Source organism: Xenopus laevis, chromosome 9_10S, assembly GCF_017654675.1.
Source record: "Xenopus laevis strain J_2021 chromosome 9_10S, Xenopus_laevis_v10.1, whole genome shotgun sequence".
NCBI lineage: Eukaryota > Metazoa > Chordata > Amphibia > Anura > Pipidae > Xenopus > Xenopus laevis.
In genome coordinates this window covers 113,872,190-113,890,942 of record NC_054388.1, presented here as the reverse complement: position 1 = coordinate 113,890,942, position 18,753 = coordinate 113,872,190, and the positions used below count along the sequence as shown (strand labels likewise).

General features: G+C 43.8%; 2 protein-coding genes across 4 annotated transcripts; one reads left to right on the top strand and one right to left on the bottom strand.

Annotated features, from left to right (window-relative positions):
• Positions 1 to 2,273: 2,273 nt before the first annotated feature.
• nme2.S (NME/NM23 nucleoside diphosphate kinase 2 S homeolog) lies at positions 2,274 to 5,659 on the bottom strand. Of its 3 annotated transcripts, none has more exons than XM_018240619.2 (5): positions 5,522 to 5,659; positions 5,013 to 5,142; positions 4,547 to 4,648; positions 4,292 to 4,404; positions 2,274 to 2,457 (listed from the first exon to the last, which is right to left on the bottom strand). In XM_018240619.2, exons 2-5 carry the CDS (start codon positions 5,139 to 5,141, stop codon positions 2,337 to 2,339), a joined length of 465 nt encoding a protein of 154 aa, XP_018096108.1. In that variant the 5' UTR covers position 5,142; positions 5,522 to 5,659; the 3' UTR covers positions 2,274 to 2,336.
• Positions 5,660 to 8,027: 2,368 nt separating this feature from the next.
• XB5854344.S (provisional ortholog of nuclear FMR1 interacting protein 2 S homeolog) lies at positions 8,028 to 15,317 on the top strand. The gene is made up of 4 exons (XM_041578150.1): positions 8,028 to 8,410; positions 11,933 to 12,928; positions 14,315 to 14,347; positions 14,428 to 15,317. The coding sequence occupies exons 1-4, from the start codon at positions 8,281 to 8,283 to the stop codon at positions 14,475 to 14,477; spliced, it is 1,209 nt and encodes a 402-aa protein (XP_041434084.1). The 5' UTR covers positions 8,028 to 8,280; the 3' UTR covers positions 14,478 to 15,317.
• The last annotated feature ends 3,436 nt before the right edge of the window (positions 15,318 to 18,753 follow it).

The following is an 18,753-nucleotide window of genomic DNA, read 5'->3' as shown; positions in this document are numbered from 1 at the left end:
CATTGAAAGTACTGTTTCTATTTGTGCAGATGAGACTAAATTGTGCAGAACTATAGGTTCCATGCAGGATGCTGCCACTTTGCACAGTGATTTGTCTAAACTGGAAAACTGGGCAGCAAACTGGAAAATGAGGTTCAATGTTGATAAATGCAGGTTATGCACTTTGGCAAAAATAATATAAATGCAAGTTATACACTAAATGGCAATGTGTTGGGAGTTTCCTTAAATGAGAAGGATCTTGGGGTTTTTGTAGATAACAAGTTGTCTAATTCTGGGCAGTGTCATTCTGTGGCTACTAAAGCAAATAAAGTTCTTGTATAAAAAAGGGCATTAACTCAGGGGATGAAACATAATTCTGCCTCTTTATAGGTCCCTGGTGAGGCCTCATCTGGAGTATGGGGGCAGTTTTGGACTCCAGTCCTTAAGAGGGATATAAATGAGCTGGAGAGAGTGCAGAGACTAAGTGCAACTAAACTGGTTAGAGGGAGGGAAGAGTTAAATTATGAGGGGAGACTGACAAGGTTGGGGTTGTTTTCTCTGGAAAAAAGGCGCTTGTGAGGGGACATGATTAGACTTTACAAGTACATTAGAGGACATTATAGACAAATAGCAGGGGACCTTTTTACCCATAAAGAGAATCACGTACCAGAGGCCTCCCCTTCAGACTAGAGGAAAAGAAGTTTCATTTAAAGGAACAGAGTAGGGGGTTCATCACAGTGAGGACAGTGAGGTTGGGGAATGCACTGCCGGGTGATGATTCAGTTAATGACTATAAGAGGGACTTGGATGATTTCTTGGACAGACATAATACAAAGGCTATTGTGATACTAAACTCTATAGTTAGTATAGATATGGGTATATATCATTTATGTGACAGTAGGGAGGGGTGTGTGTATGGGGCTGGGTTTTCATTTGGAGGGGTTGGACTTTTTTTTAAACCGATTTGACTGTGTAACTATTATCTTTGAATGCCATTTATAATTTTGCCATAAAGGTATCTGCCTGATGCTTTTACATTACCCTTCATACCCCCTTTTTTCCCTATGCGGGGGCTGCCATATTTGTACAGCAGGAGTCCGTTAGCATTAGAAACTCTTAAGTGACAAGTTTAGAAGGGACAGTCAAGTTGGTAAACCAGTTTTTACTTACAATTACTTACGAAAGAAGACCAATCTGTGAAAAACGATCAACATGACTTATATGTAACTTTTCCTGCAGATTAATATTAATCATTTTAGTGTCAGTATCACTTTAATATTGGGAGGTTAATGTGCTGTATGTAATGTATTATATCCCAGTATGGAGCAGTGCAGATGTGTATTTGGCGTGGAGGGAAAAAAAGCTGTTGATAAACAGGGTGTACTTTGCCTTTAATGCCACACAGTGGCACTGTCACTTTCCCAGAGAGGAGGCCGGGGGCTATATAAAGGGACACTGCACCATAAATCTAGCGCAATGTGAGGAGTTCCAGGGGAATCTGCTCTTCCCTCCCAGGATCTCAATCATACTTAACCTTTATTGGCCAAACTCATCTGACCTGTCCCAACTGAAATTCATGTTTATAAGATTAGTGGCCAACACTCGCCTCAACTCCCAGGTTACGGCTCTTTGGGGGGGGGGGGGAATAAAAGGGCCACTAAGCTGTGACTTACACTACTTGTGCCATGGAAGCAGCAACACTATTAGTACAAATGGCGATGCCCTTTAGCCACTTAAAGGAGAATTTCCCCTTCCCACTAGGGATCATTGTAATTCTAAACTCGCAGCATTATAAAACTCCCAACATTCTCCGCTAGCTGTCAGTCATAGGGGCGGCACAACAGCAAAGCTGAGAAATGTTTTTCTTCCCTCCAAAAGAGCTAAACCATTCTTGCAGGACAGTGAACCCTTCCCACAATGCACTGTGACAGTCCCGCTCAAGAAACCATAAGTCAAGATGGCAGCTACTGGGAATAAGATTTCTATTTGGCCCCAGTAACACATTCCAGCAGAGGGGAGGAGAGACACCCTTAGTCACTAGACAAACTGCAATGGTGCCAGGGACACAGAAAGGCCCCTTCACTTGTAGCATAAGATCCGCTTAGAAGCAGTACAGAGATGGGAATGGGGCACAGACGTAGAAATGCATCACTAATATGTAAAACACAACTTAGGCCAATGTTAAGATTAGAGATGACAATTTATACATTTTGTTCCCTCCCACCTAAATCCTGGTAGTTTCACTACTCATAGCCTCAGCAGCCAGGAAAGGAGCAGCCGACAGTTGGGAGGGATGGGATGTAACACTTTATTGGTATAAAGAGGTAACGGAATGAAGGTGAAGAGGAAAGGGGCACTTAGTTCTCATACACCCACTCATACGCACAGCTTTTATACTCCACCAGCTCCTCGTCTTTAAACCATAAGGCGATTTCTTTATTGGCACTATCCACCGAGTCACTGCCATGAATGATGTTCCTGTGGGGGGGAAATGGCAGTTAGAGCTAGTAGTACATATTGCTGCCAGTAACTTCACATTTACACTCACTCATAACGTCCAATATACACTCATTGCCCATGTCTAAGCCAGTGATCCACAACCAGTAGCTCATACGTAACATGTTACTACCCAACCACTAGGATGTTACGCTCAGTGGCTTTAAAGCAGGTGATTATTTTTGAATTCCTGGCTTGGCAGCAAGTTTTGGTTGCATAAAAACCAGCTGTACTGTCAAGCCTATTGTAGGCTGTCAGTCCACAAAGGGGCCAGAAAATAGCCAATCACAGCCCTTATTTCGAACCTCCAGGAACATTTTTCATTCTTGCTTTGCTTCCCAACTCTTTATACAGTTGATAACGGCTCATGGATAAAAAAAGGTTGGGGACCCCTGGTCTATGGGAATCTAAACAATGAAATGTCATCAAGTTGTAGAGACGCCCAAGCACTTGTGTTCAACTCAATACCCTTTACATCAAGCCATTTGTGTTTGACCTCCATATTGGCCACTATAAAAGTTTCTTCTAACAAGGACCTGCCACATCAAGCAGTTCTAAAACAAGAGCATAGAGGTAGTATTTCTGTTGTATAGATTGGGAGTTGGAGGTTATAAACTGTAGCAGAATGGATTGAGGGTTAAAAACAATTAAAAGGGACCCATCGCGAAAATTAAAGTTTAATATAAACTTAATCATACCAAAAAAACTTCCTAAATATAATCTATTAAATATTCTGTATTGTTTCTGAAATAAAGTTTTTCCACTATCCCTCTGTCAGCATCGGTTTCTCTTCATTCATCTGACACCCAACTCCTGCATGGAGAGAATAAGGGATGGGCGAATTTGACCCGTTTCGTAAAAAATCCGCTGCCGGCGAAATGTTGCAGATGCCCATTGAAGTGTATGGGTGTCAAAAAAATTGTCACGCAGCAAAATTTTGACGCACATCTTTTTTTGATGCACAACACCATACAAGTCTATGGGCGTCATTTTTGCGATGAAACAAGGCGAAAAAAATTCGCCCATCCCTAAGAATAATCTAATATATCTTATAGGGGGGGCTCCTTTTGCCTAGAAGATGTATTAGAGGTCACTCTATTAAACTCACCAGACATTGTCTCTCTACATGCAGGATTTGTGCAAAAGGCAGTTATTTTGTTACATTTTGTTTGTACTGGAGTCAGTTATTTGAGTGAGCTTTAATCTGTAGGAAAGGAGCCCCCTTATAAAATATATTGGAACATTAATCTGACATCCAGCTACTGAATGAAGAGAAATGGATGTCAAGAGAGGAATAGTGAAGATAAAAACTTAGTTTCAGAAACGGTATAGAATTAATTGTACCGTATATAGAAATTCTTATTTCAGTATGAAACTTATATTAAATTTTCATGTTCACAATAGTTCCGCTTTAAGGGCACAGAAAGCAGACAGTAACCTTAAGCTGTTGCACAACTCCCACTGATTCTACTAAAAGGAATGAAGCTGTAAATGAGCAGCTGAAACTAATCCCCAAGTGAGCAGGAGCAGCTGTTTGCTCTACTTCCATCTACAGACCTTAATTGCGCCCCTGCAAGCCTGACCTCTCTCCTCCCCTGCTGTACAGGCACAAGTGTTTGCCATTAGAAGACATTATAGAACTGCCACCAGCTGTTCAGCTTAGGACATTAATACCGAATGCCAGGGGTTAACACTTGAATGCTGATGGGTATAAGCAGTTACCATACACTGCAGCATTTATTAACACTGGTCTCCTCCCTAGAGACACTGCTCGTTAGCAGTGCAGCTCCCAATTTGGAGGGCTTTTGGTACCTACCTGCCGACCTGTATACACAAGTCTCCCCTGATGGTGCCAGGCTTGGAGTCAGCGGGGTTGGTTTCACCCAGCATCACACGGCCAGTTTTTACCACATTCAGTCCCTCCCAGACCTGCAGGGGGGTAGGATATATGTCAGAGCATTGAACCAGCCTTGGGGTAGGGGGTTGTCTATACAGAAGTAATTGGAGGAGGCTGAACACGTATTTCCATTATAATGGGTGACTGGCACATCGGGGGGCTCATTACACTCACCATAGCAAGGACGGGCCCAGAGTTCATGTATTCCACCAGCCCGGGGTAAAATGGACGATCCTTCAGATCAATGTAGTGCTGCCTGAGTAAATCCTGAGAAGCCTATAAAAATAAGCTTGGTCACTACAGATGTATATGACTGGGCCATAGAGCCAACACATCCAGAACTACAAATGCCAGATAGTGAGGGGTCAGATTTCCCAGTGGCACCTAAAGTGTCTCCTTCATCCCCAGTGAATCCGGCTAAACTGGAGTGGGACAGAGCCAGGGGCAGTTAAGAACAAAGACTTGGACAGGGAAGAATAGAAAAGGGAGAAACAGAGCCCTTCAATACAGGAAACCCTATATCCACATGTCCCAAGGTTCATCACTTATGTAGAAGCCTGCTGCAGCCTACACTGGCTTCTGTGGTGCCACCTAAATAGAACCACCACACTGCAGCCCTAGAGATGGGGCAGTTACTGACCTGCAGGAATTTCATGGCAACCAAGCGGAACCCCTTCTGCTCAAAGCGCTTAATGATGTCCCCCATGAGGCCGCGCTGGACTCCATCAGGCTTGATGGCAATAAAAGTGCGTTCCTTGTTGGCGGCCATTCTGTAAATAAGAATTGAACATATTAACACCCAGGTGGGACTGACACAATCGCTGGGGGTATAATAAACTGGGCAGCAAGGCATGCTGGGTGTTCTGCTGAAAAGATTGGGCAGCCAATAAGAACTGGGGCAGTACAGACAAAAGCAGAGACTTCCAGTCACAACAATAAACCCCACAAAGAGAAATCTTATACCCCAATACCACTGAAAGAGAGCGAGACTAGAAGCAGACAGGAGCCTCATTCCCATAGTGTGTGACTGAGCATGCTGGGTAACGAGCCAGACCAGACTACTGCGCCTAACAATCACTGCATTGCCACGGTCAATGCCAAAAGAGGCCACAAGGCATGCTGGGAAGGCCCATCTCTAGCACAACTCACTCTCTCTCTTCGGGGACAGAAAAGCAAAGAAGACCGAAAACTCGCACCGGGTATTTATATAGGGGTCACTGCGTCACCGAAACCCACGTTTCTTATTGGTTAAGAAGAGGGTCTGGCGCTGCTAGTGGTAGGGGTGGAGTGAGTTGTTTGTAACACGAGTTCTAATTGGTCGAATAACCTCAAGTTGCCTATTGGTGACAGAATGGCTGCACTTCTGCGTGTTTTGTTTCCCGGTGAATGATGGGAAGAAAGAAGCTGGCGAGGGCAGTGCCGCGGTGCATGGCGGGGAGACGCTATACACGTAACCTGAGCTCGTGTCATTAGAATAGCGCTGACTGGCACTACCGTTACTTTACGTACCTCAGTTACACTCAGTGCAGCTATCGCCATTTCCCTTGACTATACACTCCCTGACATAATCTCTTCTTACAATCCCTTCCTCTGACACCTGCAGCCTTGGCTATACACAAGTGTGCCCGGCACAGATCTATTCCTATCTGATCCTCATTATAAGCAGCAGTCCTGTCCTGCTTTATGGCAGCTGAGATTCTAGCTATCTGTGTAAGAGAACATTCTGTCCCAGTGGCTGCACAGATCCTATCTGATCCCCATTGTAAGCAGCAGTCCTGTCCTGCTTTATGGCAGCTGAGATTCTAGCTATCTGTATAACAGAACATTCTGTCCCAGTGGCTGCACAGATCCTATCTGATCCCCATTGTAAGCAGCAGTCCTGTCCTGCTTTATGGCAGCTGAGATTCTAGCTATCTGTATAACAAAGCATTCTGTCCCAGTGGCTGAACAGGTCATATTATCTGAAACACAAAGATTTGCTGTGAAACAATTAGACAACTACATCTCCACACAACAGAACAAAACCTATATGTGCCCAACTATAGCAGCTACTAAGTTTCTTTAAGAATGACCTGCTCTTACAATGGCTAAAGGTGAGGTAGAAAGGGGGCAGCAGTCAGTGGAGGTATAAATGTAAGTGCTAATTAGTGAGAAAGTCTGTTTAGCAGGAGGGGTTAATTTACTTTATTGTGTTATGTAAATACACTTTCAGCTGTTTCTATGGGGCAGGGGTGGAATAGATAGGGGGGCAGGGAGCTGAAATTCAATATTTACTCCATAAATCAAAGTTGCTCCCTGATATATTTCAAGGGCCCCAGAGTTGAAACTAGGTTTCGAGTAGAGGCCCTGACTGAGTGTCCAGCTCATTTAACAAATCTGCTCACTGGTCCCAGTCTGATGTAAATGGGACTACTATGGGGAGGGGGTTGTGCTGGCAGCTGTTTGTACATAGCAGAAGAAATGGCAGTGATTCCCATAGTGCACAGCAGCGACTGATTATAGAGGTTGTTCATTTTGAGTTAACTTTTAGTATGATGTAGGGAGTGATATTCTGAGGCAATTTGCAATTGGTTTTAATTTTTTATTATATGTGTTTTTTGACTTATTTAGCTTTTTATTCGGCAGCTCTCCAGTTTGCAGTGTCAGCAATCTGGTTGCTAAGGTCCAAATTACCATAGCAACCATGCACTGATTTGAATGAGAAAAGGAATATTAATAGGGGAGGGTCGGAACAGAAAGATGAGTAATGAAAAGTAGCAACAACAATAAATGTGTAGCTTTAGAGGGAATGTGTTTTTAGATGGGGTCAGTGACCCCATTTTGAAAGCTAGAAAGAGTCAGGAGAAGAAGGCAAATAATTCATAAACTATATAAAAAATAAAAATTATGAAGACCAATTGAACATTTGCTTAGAATTGGCCATTCTATAACATACTAAAAGTGAACCTGAAGGTGAACCCCCCTTCAAGTCCAGTTCATTTTCTACACAGTGGGGTTTATGTGCCATAAAGTGCAGCCCTTATGCTGGAACTCCACAGTAAACGATGTGAGATGAAGGAAAGAGTACGGAAATAGATGTACGTAGTATATTATATATATATATATATACAGTTCTCGTGCTGTACTACATCAGGCTCGTAGGTACACGCGCTGTTTATTTTGGGAAGGGGAAAGAGCTGACTGTACTTAGGAAGGCTTTCCTCATGAAATAAGCAGTTACAGTGAGCGAGGGACACTCGATACACGCACCACGCCAAAAATAACTCTTGCCCACCAACAAAATGGCACCCAAAAGCTACCGGGCAGCGACATAAAGCGGAATCAGCTCTCCTGTTCCAACGCTATACTTAGGCTGCTCCCAACACTAAGCCCCGCCAATTCCCTTATGTAAGTGTGAACTACTCCATTTTCCTTCCTTATAGACCACGCCCCTATCCGTTAATGTCCGATTTTCCATCTCTTCCTCTCCTCCCTGCTTCCTTGACTCCACCCCATTAGCGTGCCGTCACCTTTTCCAACTGCTCATGATTTCATAAGCACGCCCACACACCCCACCCGTCGTCTCTCATTGGCTAGCTCTTCTTTCCCTGTTCTGCATATTACCAGTTCAAACATCTGGCCCCACCTTGCCCACAAACTCCGCCCTATCCCGTGACTCTGACTTTCTCATCCCATTGGCCTAGCTGTACAATCTTCCCGCCCTCCTTCTTATTGAGACTCCACCCATAGGTTCGTCAGAGGCGACTGGGCCCTCACTCGTTCCTTCCTTCCTGCTGCCTCCTGTGTGAGTGAGGTTCGCTGTCCGGGGCCTGCGCTACATTGTGTAACCTCCCGCCCTGTTGCGCCCGCAGCTAGTCGATCTGTCTCAAGCAAGTGAAAGCCGCGTCCCGAGTTGTCCCGCAGTGATTATGCATAAGGAGCACCTGGCCCAGGATGAGAATAGTAATCCCCGCGAAGGCCCCGGCAGCCGGAAGAAGGACAAACTGAGTCCCAGCGAGCAGGACATGAACCACATTAACAAGAGCAAAGCAAAGAGCGGTAAGACCCGGGGGAGACTATAATGGCGGTCGGGGGAATTACCGGGGCTGGGTTACTTACTGGGGCCCATAGTTACCGGGGCGGAGGGTCGGACTGTTCCGCTCATTAGAGGGGGAAGGTGGTGGGAGGAGGGACGTGGCACCTGTTCCCAGTCTGGGGGCTCAGCCTCTATTTGCTGCATGAGGCCTGTTCCATTCTGGGGTTCTGAGGGGTGAGTAATAGTTGGGAAAGACTAGGCCTGTACCATTCTGAGGGGTGAGTAATAGCTGGGGAAGACTAGGCCTGTACCAATGGGGAGGGGGAGGCAGTGTTGGAGCAGGGGCTGCAGTGAGTGTGGGGGTGACAGTGTGTAGTTTGGGGCAGGTAAGGGATAGAGCTGAGGGCGTGTGAGGAGGAGTCAGTGGAGTGTTGGGCTCTTTCTGTATCTAATGTACTATAAGTGGCAGGAGCTGTACTATAGGGTCACTAGTTTGTTACTTTACAGGAGTCAGAGCCTTGACACTGGGTAACACTGGTCTCATGGGGGGGGGGGCATTTACTTTACCTGCAGTGATCGTATGACATAGAAAGTAGGGGATGTCTAGCGGGGGGGACACATACCTGTTGGGGTGTGTAGCAGGGGGGTTGACCCGTTGGGGTGTGTAGTCGGGGTATTTAAAAAAGTTGTTAAAGTTAGTCCATTAGTTCCTTATTTCTTGCCGAACTCCTTAGTCTCTCCACTGTTCAAGGAATATATAAAGAAAGAAAGTGAAGGATCAGCACCTGTGGCAACAGAAATTAGCAAGTATTATGGTGTAAAATGTTCGGTTATATGGGCACCACCCAGTGCCCAAGGGGGATATTAAAAGGGTGGCTGCTTTTCACCTTTAAAAAAAATGCAAGTTAGGATTTTACAATTGTATGGTGAATAAACGTTCCTGAGTTTGATCTCCAGAGAACTCCTCCACCAAATGGCCAAAGTGCCTACTTACAAACCAGTAACTTGGTATAGTGTGTAGTCTGGATCCTTGTGTGTAGCAGGGGCTAGGCTGAATTGGTGGGGTGTGTAGCGGAGGGGGGTAGCTTGGCTTTTTGGGGTGTGACCGTACATAACATGTTATTAGCATGTCTCTGAATTTGCCAGCACTACATCCTTCCCCTGGTTTGGTTGGAGCTCAGGAACTCGATGATTTAGCTCAACCAGACGGCTCAAACTGCAGAGCTGCTGAATAAAAAACTAAATAACTCAAAAACCCCAAATAATGATAAATGAAAACCAATTGCAAATTGTCTCAGAATATCACACTCTACATCATACTAACAGTTAAAGTATAAGTAAACACTAATAATTAAATGTAAAATTGATGAGGGTGCTATTCTAAGCACTTTTGTCATTTACATTCATTATTTATTTATTTTTTTATTCCAATAATATTAATGGATACATGTACTGTTAATATGAATGAATTTTGTTACAACAGCTCCACCTGCTGGTCAGTTTCCCATCAGTCTGACCACCAAGTAAATTCAAAAGAGACTAGAACATGTTAAGATTAACAAAGGTCCAGGGCCAGATGGTATTCATCCCAGGGTACTTAGGAAGCTTAGCTCTGTGATTGCCAAACCTCTTTACTTAATTTTTCAGGATTCATTGAGATCTGGCATAGTGCAGAGAGACTGGCGAATTGCTAATGTGGTGCCTCTATTCAAAAAAGGATCCCGTTCTCAGCCTCAAAACTATAGGCCAGTTAGTCTGACGTCAGTGGTAGGAAAGCTTTTTGAAGGGTTAATAAAGGATAAGATACTGGACTTCATAGCAAATCATAATACTATGAGTTTGTGCCAGCATGGTTTTATGTGTAATAGATCTTGCCAGACTAACTTAATTTCTTTTTATGAGAATGTAGGTAGAGACCTTAATTCTGGGATGGCAGTGGATGTGATTTACTTTGCTAAAGCATTTGATACAGTGTCACACAAAAGGTTACTGGTTAAATGAAGGAATGTTGGCCTGGAACATAGTATTTGTACCTGGATAGAGAACTGGCTAAAAGATAGACTACAAAGAGTGGTGGTAAATGGAACATTTTCTAATTGGACCAGTGTTGTTAGTGGAGTACCGCAGGGCTCTGTACTAGGTCCCTTGCTTTTCAACTTGTTTATTAATGACCTGGAGGTGGCCATTGAAAGTACTGTTTCTAATTTTTGCAGATGATACTAAATTGTGCAGAACTGTAGGTTCCATGCAGGATGCTGCCACTTTGCACAGTGATTTGTCTAAACTGGAAAACTGGGCAGAAAACTGGAAAATGAGGTTCAATGTTGATAAATGCAGGTTATGCACTTTGGCAAAAACAATATGAATGCAAGTTATACACTAAATGGCAGTGTGTTGGGAGTTTCCTTTGTAGATAACAAGTTGTCTAATTCTGGGCAGTGTCATTCTGTGGCTACTAAAGCAAACAAAGTTCTTGTATAAAAAAGGGCATTAACTCAAGGGATGAAACATAATTGTGTCTCTTTATAGGTCCCTGGTGAGGCCTCATCTGGAGTATGGGGGCAGTTTTGGACTCCAGTCCTTAAGAGGGATATAAATGAGCTGGAGAGAGTGCAGAGACTAAGTGCAACTAAACTGGTTAGAGGGAGGGAAGAGTTAAATTATGAGGGGAGACTGACAAGGTTGGGGTTGTTTTCTCTGGAAAAAAGGCGCTTTTGTGAGGGGACATGATTAGACTTTACAAGTACATTAGAGGACATTATAGACAAATAGCAGGGGACCTTTTTACCCATAAAGAGAATCACGTACCAGAGGCCTCCCCTTCAGACTAGAGGAAAAGAAGTTTCATTTAAAGGAACAGAGTAGGGGGTTCATCACAGTGAGGACAGTGAGGTTGGGGAATGCACTGCCGGGTGATGATTCAGTTAATGACTATAAGAGGGACTTGGATGATTTCTTGGACAGACATAATACAAAGGCTATTGTGATACTAAACTCTATAGTTAGTATAGATATGGGTATATAGAATTTAATTAAAAGTAGGGATGGGTGTATGTATGGATGCTGGGTTTTCATTTGGAGGGGTTGAACTTGATGGACTTTGTCTTTTTTCAACCCAATTTAACTATGTAAGTAGTCAAGGAAGTTGTCAGGAGAAAGAAAGAGGCTGCTCTCATGTTCTTCTGCTTAGGAAAGATGTGAGAAAGATTTCTAATTTTATTCCTAAGCAGAAGAACATCAGAGCAGCCTCTTTCTTTCTCCTGACAACTTCCTTGACTACTTGCTGGTCAGACTGGTGGGAAACTGACCAGCAGGTGGCGCTGTTGTAACAAAATTCATTCATATTAACAGCACATGTATCCCTTAATATCATGGAATAAAAAATAAAGAATATAAATAACAAAAGTGCTTAGAATAGCCCCCTCATCAATTTTACATTCAATTATTTTAAAAGTTTACTTATCCTTTAACTCAAATTGGCCAACAACTTTAAATTATTCCTGTGTGTTAAATGCTGTGTTTTTAACCGTGTTTCCTCTGCACAGGCTCATGGGAAGCTAATGGCTTTGGGCCGGACCCAGAGATAGAGACATTAGCCGGCCGTACAGAAGACAGTGTCCCTCTCAGCCCTTCCAACTCCCTCAACCTGCGTCACCTGAGAGGCTGCGAGAGAGACCCATCCGGGCGCCCACACCAACGCTATCCTTCCAGCCATCACCACTCCTACAGCTACTCCTCCCATCATCACTACCGACCCTTCTACTCCGGCTACCGCAAAGGCTACTGGGACTATGAGAGCCAGTATAGAGATGGCAAGCGCAAAGAATGGGTGCCCAGGCCTGGAGGTGGCAGTCGCACTCAGCGCTCTAGGAATGGGGAGTCCTTTAACTCTACAGAGTGTGTAGCTGGGAGGCCTGAGCAGCCCGGGGTAGAGAAAGAGAAGACTGTGCAGACTCCAGTGATATCCCGCCAGCCCTCACCCCCAGCTAAGGAGGAACAGACAACAGACAGCTGGCTCCTCTTTAAACCTCTGCCAGTGTTTCCAGTTGATAGCAGCAGTGCCCGAACACTGCCCAAAATCAGCTATGCCAGCAAGGTGAAGGAAAACCTGGATAGCAAAGGACTTGTGCCCAGCAGTGCCCTCCGAACCTCCAACAGCCTCCCTAATTGCCTGCTGAGCAGCACTGTAGCCAATAGCCATCCCACTAGCCCAGCACAGACTTCCCTCTACTCCTCCTCTTGCTCCTCCCTCTCCTCAACTCCTCCTTCCCCTGTAAGCCAGGACAACCTGGGGGCCATTTTTCAGAATGAGTGGGGACTGTCTTTTATCAACGAGCCAGGGGCTGGGCAGGCACCAGTAGAAAGTCATGGGTTAAAGGATGGACCCATAGGAGAGAAGGAGGAAGGTCAGGCTGCTACTCCAGTGTGTGTTTTGGATCGTCTCAAGCTGTGTGGCTTCTACGTGGATACAGTTGAGGATGATGCAGCCGGTCTGGAGAATCCTAGAGACTGGGAGTCCATGGTCCAGTACAGTATGAGAGGTGAGCATCTACCTGCGCTCCACCTGCTGGTTATTGTCGGCTATTGCAGGGAGGTGGAGGCAAACCAATAAATACAGTGGAACCTCAATTTTACATTCCCTAATTTTAAGTTTTCCCTTGTTTTACATTATTTTGTGGTCCCACCTTTATATTTTACATTTTCCTGGATTTTACACCATTTTTGCTTGGTCCTGTGGAAAACGTAAAATGAGGGTTCTACTGTAGTGCAAAATAGTGGTGTGAAGGCGAATTGCTTCTGATTTTAGGAGAAAGGGGGGATTGTTTCCTGAGTAATGGCACTATCTGTGCTGCAACAATACAGCTTTTCTGCTTTTTTTTTTTTTTTTCAGTAGATAATGGAAATTCTTAACTTGTTACATTACTCAAATATTCCCGTAGATCCTGACACTAATTCCTAGTGAAGGCTGCACTTTTTTTGCCTGAACTACTGAGGGCTATGCCTTAGAGCTGGGGGTCGGGGTTGCTTATCTTTGTCCCTGCTGAGCAGAATCTCTGGGTTTCATTACAGGCAGCTGTTAGACTTGATACAATAGTTACTGATACTCCAGAGATGCTGCTGAGAAATGGATCAATTTAATGTTGCAAAATTGTAACAGTTCAGAGTCTGCACCTGAATTACTGAGCTGTCAGACTCAAACACCAGAGACACCAACATTCAACTTTAAATGAGACATTTTATGTAAAAAAATAAGAATTATACTCATTTAGATATAGAAGAATTGTGCTTTAAAAAAGTAGTGTTTCAGGGAGCTCCAATAAAGGGGCTATTTTAATAATTTACAGTCAAAAGTAAAACCAGCTCCATATATTATACATAATTGCCTACAAAATTAGTTTTTTTTCATTTATCCTAAATGTCTTCTTTAAACTTATATTTTGGAAAAAATAGTAGTAAATAAAGTATGGAAAGTAATTGACAACCATTTAGATTTCTGGTGAATAATCTGAAAATAACTCAAAAAAAAAAGTATTATGTGCCACAGTAGGTAGCCTTTATATCAAACAGGAAGTGCAGACAAGTAGTGGTAACATGCACATCTGTCTCTGAAAGCTCCTTCATGTGACACACACACACATATAGAGAGAGAGATTTAGATAAACGCACAAAAAATTGTCTGAATGCCGAACAGTCTCATAAGGTCGGGAAAGGAAAGAGTGGAAAAAAATGTTTTTTTGTGACCGACGCATGATTTCCCATCCCCTAACTTGCATATGCAGATTCAGTTTGGCCAGGCACAAGAATTCAGCTGATTCCTGCTTAATAAATGCAAAATCTTGGATTCGGTGTGTCCCTAATTTGTAGGGTGTTGGTTCCAGTGCTACTGTGCAAAATGGCCTCTAATGTTGCTCTTTTTTTGTTTTCAGAGTGGAATGTAGCTTGGACTATACACAAGAAAGGTGAGTGCTCTCTATCTCTGTGTCTGTGTATGGGCTGGGTATCAGGCACAGTTACTAACTCATTTCCATTTTGCTCCCAGATCCTTCTCGAGTAGTCGTTTATGCAGAATCCATGGATGGGAAGGGCTAGTCCCTCCTGCCTTTCTGGGGGTGCAGAGAGCCACGTGGACTGCCCCCTCCCCCAGACAGAACACAGAGATTCAAGATGCCACTGAATTGGTGCCCCACGAAAGCCCCCTCGGCCCTCACTCTCTCATGCTGTCCTGCTCTCCTGTATGGGGGAAGGGCTACGGACGCATCTTCTGGACAAATAGTTTTTAATGCTATTTTCCTGCTTTTTTTGTTTTGCACCTTTGTATGACCCTTCCAATGTGCGAGGTAACCCCTCCGAGATGCGAGAGGTTTAATCCACGCACTGGGCTTTAATTGCATCAGACTCCATAGGAGTTGGCTTGTTGCTTTCCCTGCAGCTGGACCCTTTCTTTTCTTGCTTTTATTCAGCTGCTGAGTCTTCCCCCACCCCCAGTGTAGATTGCTAAGGATTTTGCCATTTACCAGGCTGGATCCATTAGCTCCAGTCTCTTGTCACGGTTTTGTCACCTGTAGAGGTGGGACTGGACATACTCTGCACTACTCTACACTGATTCAGGCCTGATCCGACTAGGATTCCTGCCCCCCAGCAGAGTTTGCAACGCACCTTCCTTCCCCCTCTTTTAACCCTTTCCATGCTAAACTCTTGGCTGTGACACCAAACTGGCAATTGGTTTCCTGTCAGCCTGGGATTTATATTGTGATTAAAGCAAAAATCTGTTTTATTATCTAGTTTTATTTGAATGTATCTTCTGTTGATTAGAACTCCTGCTGTGGAAACCTTGTTCCCAGAGCTCCGGGCAAATGCTGCAGAACTTTTATTTTTTTTTTTAATTGGCTAAGAAGCACTTTTATTTCAATAAATCTTTTTTAAAATGTTGCTGTGCAATAGTGGTCCGTTATTTGTTATGGATCATTTTATAACCCGCCTGTGTCATTGAGGGATGGGCGTGGAGGAATCTACAAGCTCCTTACAGATACTGACTAGGCCAGAGGTGGAATACTAAGTGCAGGAATGTTTGCACTCCAGGTGCTGCTGGTCAATTAGAGGATTTGAATGGTTAATAAATACCAACAATAGGACTTGTGCAGGAAAAGAAGTTCTTCCCATTCTCCTGGAAAGCTAAAGGGGACGTAAAGCCCATGATTAAATGTTTCCTGCAATCCATTTTGTTTGTAGGTGCCATGTCTGTATGAATACGGTGCTGTGTAGACTGAATGTCTCTCCCTGTATATGAGTGGGGCTTTGCCTTGGATGAGCCATTCTCTATAGATAATAGTAGTCCGGCCCAAAGCCATTAGCTTCCCATGAGCCTGTGCAGAGGAAACACGGTTAAAAACACAGCATTTAACACACAGCAATCCAAAAACAAACCACCTGCATTGAGGGGGCGGAAATTGCTTATAAATACTATAGCCGTCACTGGAGAACCCTAGCTCCCCCATGTGTGTTTGTATATAAATACACAAAAGCTATGAATATCTTGTAAATTATATCCTTATAAACGGTGATTTCTGATGTCATCAGTTATAAACTGTGAGTTCTGATGTCATTTCTGTCACATGACTCACTAAAATTTGTGTATTATAATAATTATTATATTATAATAAATAAAGCTTTGCCTTGGATGAGCCATTCTCTATAGATAATAGTAGTGGTGTAACTATAGAGGAAACAGACCCCACAGATGCAGGGGTTCCGAACTCTGGTGTCTGCTTCCTCTCTAGCTAATCAGAAAACACCCCTCCTTCCCAGCTGCTCTTACTGGCGAGGAAGGGGGATGCAATTCACGGTGGGGGGAGGATGAAGATCGGAGTGCGCCGAGCCCCTCTAAAGGTTTTTAGCAGGAGGGGGCGGCAATTGCTTATAAATACTATAGCCGTCACTGGAGAACCCTAGCTCCCCATGTGTGTTTGTATATAAATACACAAAAGCTATGAATAGCTTGTAAATTATATCCTTATAAACGGTGATTTCTGATGTCATCAGTTATAAACTGTGAGTTCTGATGTCATTTCTGTCACATGACTCACTAAAATTTGTGTATTATAATAAATAAAGTTCACCCAGTTGCAAAATATGAGGATATTAGAAGTTACCTCGGAGTTCCATGACCTGTATAATCCTATACAGGCCATGACCTATATCTGCCTTTGGCATCGTGTTTTTATAAGGTCATGAAACTTCTCGGTAACTTATAATATCCTTATGTTTTACAAGAGGGGGTACTTCCTATCACAGCCCTTATTTGGCACCCCAGGAACATTTTTCATGCTTGTGTTGCTCCACAACTCCTTTTACTTCTGAATGTTGCTCACAGGATCTAAAGGTTGTGGATCTATGTCCTAGAGAGACCCAAGTGTGTGGTTATATTGTCCTCTGTTATGCTTTTGGCAGTGTTCAAGGGGTTGTTCACCTTTTAAATTAATATTTCAGTTGATCTAATGAATTATTTTTTTTTTTTATATGAGCTTTTTCAGTTATTTAGCTATTTGTTCAGCAGCTCTCTTGTTGCTATGGTCCTATTTAACCTAGAAACCAGGCAGTGGTTTGAAAGCGAGACATGAATTTTAATAGTGGAGGACCAAAATAGAAAGAAGTAGATGAAAAAGGAGCAGTAAGAATAAAACTGTAGCCTGGTGTCGTAGTTATAAGGAGTAGCCACATGCAGTGGATGGAATGATGGCTAGATGGTGGTGTAGGTGCCGCTGGATGTAGCCTTTACATTTCTACAGATAAGGTGGCCATACATCATAAGATCTGCTCATTCGCGGAGGTCAACAAACGAGCGGATCTTAACCCCCACTAATGGCAGGGCGATATTGGATTAATCTGAATGTTTGGCCCTAGGGTGGAACCATTGGATTACAAAGAAGAGAATGGCTGCCGACTGCATTAACTAGCTGAAGCGTTCCTTGATCACAGGAATAACGAAACCTGGAAGATTTTTGGCCTGACATCGATCACTTCTGGAGTCCAGACAGAAGAATTGATCTCTTGGCCCCTCCCTCTATATATATATATTGGCTCCACCTCTGTTTCCCACTTCTTTTGTCCTGCCTTGGAGGTGGATAGAAATCACTTCTATCTTCCATTTTATTATTATTGATGGAGCCATTCAGAGCTGTCTCCCAATGTTTTAGACTACTCCCTCCTTGCTGGCAGATTGCAGTAAGTGGAGTAGCAGAATCCTGCATCCCTGACCGTAATTGTCCCAAGACTGGGGTATATGGACCAGGTATAGAGAGCTACCGATATGCCCAGCAGGGCGATTCACAGACCACTATACATTGTGTATGCATTGCCAATCTGCTAATAGGTATGCTGTGCTACCTCCCAGCCTTACCTAGCGCAAAGTCTTGGCAAGCTATGCTGCCAAAAAGACTGAGAGTGGCAAAAACACACATCAGATCACTCCGGGGTAAGCAGAACCCAGACACTAGTGTACAGGCGGAGCTGGTAAACGGCCATCTTGGTAAAGGGCACGCACCGTCATTTTATTTTTCCTGGATTGCGTCTGTAAACAGAGAGCAGCGTGTCACCCGGGAAGAGCAGAACTAGGCTGCTCAGACACATCGCTACTGGGCAATGATACTGTGAGTACAGCAGCAGTACATGGACACTTTGACTGCTAATTGGCCTAAAACAACCTTAACACTCTATGGAGAGATATGACTCTCTAAGGTAGTGATTCCCAACCAGTGGCTCATGAACAACATGTTGCTCTCCAACCCCTTGGCTGTTGCTCCCACTGACCTCAATGCAGGTGGTTTGTTTTTTAAATCCAGGCTTGGAAGCAAGTTTTAGTTGTATAAAAACCATTTGTACTTCCAAGCAGAGCCTTTTGTATGCTGCAAGTCCACGTAGGAGATACCAATAGTCAAGGTTGGGGACCTATGCTCCAAGGAATTTGAGGGAAGGTATTCAAGCTGCCAAATCTGTAAGAAGTCAGCAAAGAAACTTGAGAAAATGGTTAAATGCAGAAAGTTTAAACATACCCTCAGAAAGTCCACATACTGCTCTCATCGTAACCCTACTGAGCCACCAATTCTATCCCTTCAGGATATCACAGGGGAAAACGAACTCAGCCATTGTAGAAAAACACGAGGAACCCCAATCTAAGGAGGCCCTAGTTACTCCTACAAGAGTCAATACAATAGATAAAATGTATACTCCACAACTCCCCCCGCAGGTAGGGAGTTTTTTAGAGTGGATAAAAACCACATTCCAGTTGTCCACCCCTCAACAACAGCCCAATAGGCGTAAGGTTCAGGGTCCTCCGTCTGACATTTCTGATAGTGTGGAAGGGCCTTCC

Coding starts and splice junctions, on each gene's coding strand:
- nme2.S (XM_018240619.2), bottom strand. CDS start 5,141: ATGGCCGCCAACAAGGAACGCACTTTTATTGCCATCAAGCCTGATGGA. Junction 4,405..4,546: donor CTGGGCCCGTCCTTGCTATG/GTGAGTGTAATG, acceptor ACCCCCCTGCAG/GTCTGGGAGGGACTGAATGT. Junction 2,458..4,291: donor TTGTGTATACAGGTCGGCAG/GTAGGTACCAAA, acceptor TCCCCCCCACAG/GAACATCATTCATGGCAGTG.
- XB5854344.S (XM_041578150.1), top strand. CDS start 8,281: ATGCATAAGGAGCACCTGGCCCAGGATGAGAATAGTAATCCCCGCGAA. Junction 12,929..14,314: donor GGTCCAGTACAGTATGAGAG/GTGAGCATCTAC, acceptor TTTTGTTTTCAG/AGTGGAATGTAGCTTGGACT. Junction 14,348..14,427: donor TTGGACTATACACAAGAAAG/GTGAGTGCTCTC, acceptor TTTTGCTCCCAG/ATCCTTCTCGAGTAGTCGTT.